Here is a 5,791-nt window from a genome sequence, read left to right as displayed (position 1 = left end):
TTCATGGGTCCTTCAAAAATAGGGTCTGAGTCTAATTCATTTCCCCTATTTGATTCTTCTTATCCTGATTGGCCTCAGTTTCCCCCACTGTAAAATTCACATTTGACTAGAATAAAACTGGCATTCCCATTGGCCAAAACTGTCCTTCATGGAAGTTTGGTTTGGCCCAGATATAGGGCTTAAAGAAGAAACCCAAGCCAACGTTTGCAAGTTGAGTGATTTTATATAGAAATCTAGAATTCCACCTTCTCTTGAAAAAACAGTCAATTTGGCCACCATGAGTCACCATCCCTGCGTGGTATCAATTGCCTAGGGCCAAGCAGCAGCTGCCCACTTAGGTAGAGCATACACTGTCAGTCTGGCCAGAGCCCATCGGGCCTGCTCTACTCATTTACGTGATCTGCTTGATCCTGTGGGCATTGCCACTCATGGCCCTCTGGACAACTGGAAACAGCCTGTGTCAGGCAGAGGGTAGGTACTTAACTGCTCAATGAATAAATACCCTACTCTTTTTCCTCTACCATTTTCTTATCTAGGCATGTTAAGAAATCCCAGTTATTGGATAAGGTGATTCTCACTTTGAAACATGAATTGAACAAATTGGTTAGAGTCGGGATAGTCTGGGTTATACTGTGGTAACAAACAACCCGTATATCACAGTGCCTTATAACAACAAGGGTTTATTATTTGTTCACGTACATAAACCTAGACACAAAGTGAAAACATCTTCATGTTTCCACATGCATGGGTACTCACATAAGTGCACAGGTATGTCAGCAATCACAAGACGAATAAAAACTCTGGCATATGAACTCACACAGAACCCCACTGAGAGACTGATCAACTTAGATTGCACAATCCTGTCCTTGTGAGACAGAGAAAGGGCCCAGCATCCAAAAGAGTAAGGGATAGAAGTGCAAGGATATCCACCCTCAACAAAGGAATCGCCCCATATAATAAAAAGCTTATAAAACACCTGAAGGCTCTAAAAAAAGATGTTAAGCGATTTGGACATTAACCATTTTGCACATTCAGAAACTGTATACCAAATAGGCAGTGCTCTATTGAGGCCTCCTCCTCTGGGTTCCTAGCTCAAGAGGGAGATGCATCCCAGATGTCCAATAGGCAGCGAGATGGAGCTGGCTGGCCTGGGGCGGAGAGAGGGGCTGGGAGGCTGGAATCCTTTATCTCCAGCAGGAGCTGTGGACAGAAAGGAGGGGGCCGGAGCCAGGTCACATCCACATCCCCTTCCAGGTCTACGCTTTTTACATGTCCCGCCTAACCAAAGATTTGTCACCTGGACTGTTGCATAGACCTCTTCCTCTCTGATTTCCCCATCTCCCATCTTGCCTCCCCCAATCCCTCCATCAAAGCCACCACAACTCCTTTTGTTAAGCTCAGGGTCTCTGAAATTGTTCTCCCTAGCTCAGAAAACGTTCCCTGGCTCCTCACTACCCACAGTTGCTGGTCCAGCCTCCTAAGCCTGACCTGTCAGACCTCTGTGATTGGTACCCTCTCCAGCCTCATCCCTTTCTGTTAGCAGTCCCTCCAGGGTTGTATCTTCACTGACACACTATGCTCCATCCACCATTTTGATCTGGGAATGCCTAGCCTTCCCTCACAGCCTCCCCAGTTCTTTATCCCCCCTCGGAGCTCCTCCAGCCCCTCCTCTCTGGGCACATCGTTAAAATTTGGCCACAAAACACAGCTTGCCAAGGCATCCAGCCTCCACGTCGAGACTGGAAGCTCCCGGAAGGCAGAGACCAGAACTCCTTCCAGACCAAGCCCTTTATCACCTCTGTATGTCCTCCCCAGACCACAGTAGGCCACAGGGGGCTGAGCATAGAACCTGGGATGAAAGTCAAGGGAGTCGGTTCTTCCACTTGATATGCTGCATGCTCTAGGGCAAGTCCCTGCCACCCTCAGGCCTTCCTTCTTGACATCGGGGCACTGGACGCTTGCTGTTGTGCACAAAGCTCAATAAACTGAAGATTCACTAAACAGCCCTCAACTACCATCTCGGGAGTCAAACTGAGGAGCTTGGGTGCTTGGCCCCAAGGAGATTCAACTTACTCTGATTTTTCAGTTAGAACCTGCTTACCACGACGACCCCCATTCCCCAGCTATTCCCACTCTGTGTTCTCCTTTCAGGGAGCAGGCTACCTGGTGGGTTGCAGGGCTGGTGCAGGGAGATGGAGTCAGGAGGGGCCTGGGCAGAGTTTCTCAGAGTCAGCAGAGCCTCAGCAGCCTCCAGCTTCCGCTGCCACTCTGAGTGGGCAGAAACCAAAGCCTGGTCAGAGACTTTGGGGACCTGCAAAGGAAAGGGTGTGAGAGAATAGGCACTGGGAAACTACACCACTTCCCAAGGCGACAAGTGCCCCTTCAGCCCCCTGTTCCCTCAGCCTCCTCCCCCACCCCCACCAAGGCCTTCTGCTCTTCCCATCCACTAAGCTCCGCCCCTCCCAGGGTTCTGGACCCCACTACTTTCCCAGGACCTGTGGCTGCAGTAGAAGAGGGTCAAGGGTGGCACAGGGCTGGAGGATCAGAGTTGAGCATCTAGAAACAAGGAAAGGAGAGGCCAGGGGATTAAATCCACTGGCGGACACAGCCTACCAGTAGACAGAGAGACGGGCAGGATTTTTGCAGTATCTGGATGTGGGAATCCCAATGCCTGCTGGACCATTGGTCATTGTGGTTGGGGCAAGTCCCTTCTCCGGCTTGGCCAGGTTTCTTTCCCATACCTTTTCCGTTACAGGGACACTTATGCCTACCAGCTTTTTCCTCCCAGGGCAATGATAAATATCATGGGAAATTACACGTGTCTGTGTTTTAATTTGCAAAGCACCTGGAGAGATGTTATTACTGTCCCTGCTCAGGGACTGGTTCTCACTTCCATATTGCCCAATCCTCATGGGTCTTGAAGGACAAGCACGGCTCACCTCCAAGAAGCTTTCTCTAATGGCCTCTAGGCTTTGCCCTGGACCCCTGTGGCCCTTGTCAGCACGGACCCCACCTTTCAGGCAGGACCTTCTAACCCATCCACCTGTTTCATGTGAAACAACAACCCCCATTTGTTGAAGCCCTACTATGTAGCAGGCCTTCTGCCAGTTCTCTTTTCAATGCTATGGGTATAGAATATTGTCCTCAGTACATCCATAGGGAAATGGAGGTTCAGACACATAAAGTCACTTGTCCAAAGTCTCAAAAATAGAAAATAGCAAAGCTAGGAGAGCCCTGTCCTTGCCCGTTAGTCTTAGATGCTACCTTGCTCTCCTCCTCGTCCTTCTCCCTCCTCCTCCTCTTCCTCCTCCTCCTCCTCCTTCTCCTCCTCTGTTTCCCATGGCATCAGGAACAAGGTTAGGCACACAAGACACAACCTACTCCATGGTCCTCACACTACTCACATGCTGGGCAGGGCAGGGGCCCTGTGAGGATCCCCAGAAGGAGAAAGCAGTTGCTGCTCCAAGGTCACTGGAGTACAGGGCAGAGACAAAGTTTCTGGGGCCTGGCCAAGCAGCAGAGCCCCTTGGGAGCTCCCCTGCAGGGGCAGAGAGCACATGTTGCAGTCAGGTACCAGGCTGGCCGTGGAGAGAGGAGGTGTGGACATCTTTCGGGATGAGGATAGGAGCCTAGAATGTCAGTGCTCTAAAGACCTTGAAGACCAAGCAGTCTTACCTTTCATTTTGCAACTGGGGAAATTGAGGCCCAGGGAGGAGAAGTGATTTTTCTCAAGGTCATATGGTGAGCTGATGGATAGGATTGGAGATGAAACCCATGTCTTTGGGACACAGTGCAAGGTGTCTGGACAGTGGCTGGGTGGTAGCCTCCCCAGCTGGCCACCGACTCTCCTTACCTCCTCGGGGGCTGTGAAGATGTGGGTCTCGGACTGCAGCATGTTGTTCTCCTTCCCAGCTGCAAAAGACCAGGAACAGCTTTGGTGAGTCTTTCCCCCCAACCCCACCCTACTTCACCCCACCTCCAGTCTCAGGTCTCATCTCACCATGGAGCTCTTGGATTCCCCTGTCCCCCAGATCTCTCCTTCCTACAAACACTTGGTAGATAACATTGATGACATTTTACACCTGGGAAAACTAAGGTCCAGGGAGCAACTTGCCCCAGGTCACACTGCAATTCTGTGACGGGACTGGTGATAGAACTGCTCATGCTTCCTCCACCCAAACTCTGGCTCCCTCCCTGGCCAGAAACACTCACTGAGAACTCCTGCTCTGATGGTTAAATTCCTGACACGGATGGGAGCTTTGGGAGGGGCAGCCATACTCCTTCTCAGTCCTTGAGCCAGGTGTCTCTTTGGCTGTACCCGCTGCTCCCTCTTCAAGGCACTCACAGCAGGCAAGACCCTGAGGCGTTCTCTGAAGTAAAGGATTTCAGGGCAAAGGTTAGTTCCATTTAGAGGATGCCTGACCCCTCCCTGTCTCAGACACCATACTCATGAGAAGAGGGCACAATTGTGACACTCGCAGGCCTGGAAGAGGCAGAAATGCTTGTGGCCACTGATTTGGGCAGTGATGCTGTGGTTGTGGTAGAGGTCACAGCAATCTGTAACTCTTCTGGGGCCAAGTTCAGTCCCCCATGGTGCTCCAGTCTCACACCCTGTGGTGCATTCAGAGTCAGAGGGGCAGCAGGGTGCAGCAGGTATTTCTTTGGGATCCATGGTTCCAGGGTCAGGAGCGGAGGTCAGAATGGCCACATGATCCCCTACCCCCAACGTACTTCCTCTGCGCTTGGAAAACCCTATCTGAGGCGGCTGAATGCTTCTCCATCCTTCTCACCACTGGAATCAGATTGCCTTCCCTCCCCTTCTCCTCCCATGGTTTTCACCAACCTTCACTGCGACCTCCTTGCTCACGTTGCCTCCTTCCCAGAAAGCCTCACTCACACATAGCCCCTTCCCAAGAAACTCTTGGCATGGATCCTGTACCCATTCAATCCAGTCATCATTCTCCTTGCTTACCGAACCCTCACCATAGACCCCATTTTCAGGCATGCACGTGCACTCCCGCTCCCCCTTCCACCGTTACTACACTCGCTTCTTGTGTATCATCCTGCACTCTGCCAAATCCAACTATTATTCCTGGCATCCTCTTCAATTCTCTTCCGAACCTTCTGTATTCACTCATTCGCGTCCCCAGCACTCAATTCTGTTATAGTCTCTCCTATGTCCTATATTCAATTTTCCCCTCACATTTCATGCTGATTCATGCTGATTTTTTTTTCTTGCACCCCCACCTTACACTTAATTATTCCCTTGCTCCCCCTTTAAGCTGATTTCCCTCTTGTACCCCATGAAATCATATTGTTCTCCTGGTTCCCTGGCCCTCTTTCAATTATTATTTTCATTCATCCCTTCATGCATCCCCTTGATTCTTTTTTTTTGCTTTGCATTTTATCTGCCGTTTCTCCCCATGTTATCCCTCCCCACCCTCCCCTCCCTCTCCAGCCCCGGCTGTCTTTCCTCTACCCACCCCCAAATGCCCCCAGTGTGTGATGCTCCTCTCCCTGAGTCCACACGTTCTCATTGTTCAACACCCGCCTATGAGTGAGAGCACGCGGTGTTTGGCTTTCTGTTCTTGTGTCAGTTTGCTGAGAATGATGGTTTCCAGATTCATCCAAGTCCCTACAAAGGACATGAACTCATCGTTTGTTATGGCTGCGTAGTTTTCCATGGTGTATATGTACCACATTTTCTTGTTGCTCAGGCTGGAGAGCAATGGCAGATCTCGTCTCACTGCGACCTCTGCCTCCGGGGTTCAAGTGAGTCTCCTGCCTCTGC

At 50.8% G+C, this 5,791-nt stretch overlaps 1 protein-coding gene across 1 annotated transcript; it reads right to left on the bottom strand.

Annotated features, from left to right (window-relative positions):
• Nucleotides 1-660: 660 nt before the first annotated feature.
• Nucleotides 661-5,369, bottom strand: LOC116546520 (doublesex- and mab-3-related transcription factor C1). The gene is made up of 6 exons (XM_032272761.1): nt 4,213-5,369; nt 3,854-3,912; nt 3,405-3,538; nt 2,496-2,556; nt 2,164-2,311; nt 661-1,200 (listed from the first exon to the last, which is right to left on the bottom strand). Exons 1-6 carry the CDS (start codon nt 4,274-4,276, stop codon nt 1,088-1,090), a joined length of 579 nt encoding a protein of 192 aa, XP_032128652.1. The 5' UTR covers nt 4,277-5,369; the 3' UTR covers nt 661-1,087.
• Between the last annotated feature and the right edge of the window lie 422 nt (nt 5,370-5,791).

Source organism: Sapajus apella, unplaced genomic scaffold, assembly GCF_009761245.1.
Source record: "Sapajus apella isolate SASKATOON/1434 unplaced genomic scaffold, GSC_monkey_1.0 scaffold1010, whole genome shotgun sequence".
Lineage (NCBI taxonomy): Eukaryota > Metazoa > Chordata > Mammalia > Primates > Cebidae > Sapajus > Sapajus apella.
This window is presented reverse-complemented; position numbering and strand designations above follow the sequence as displayed.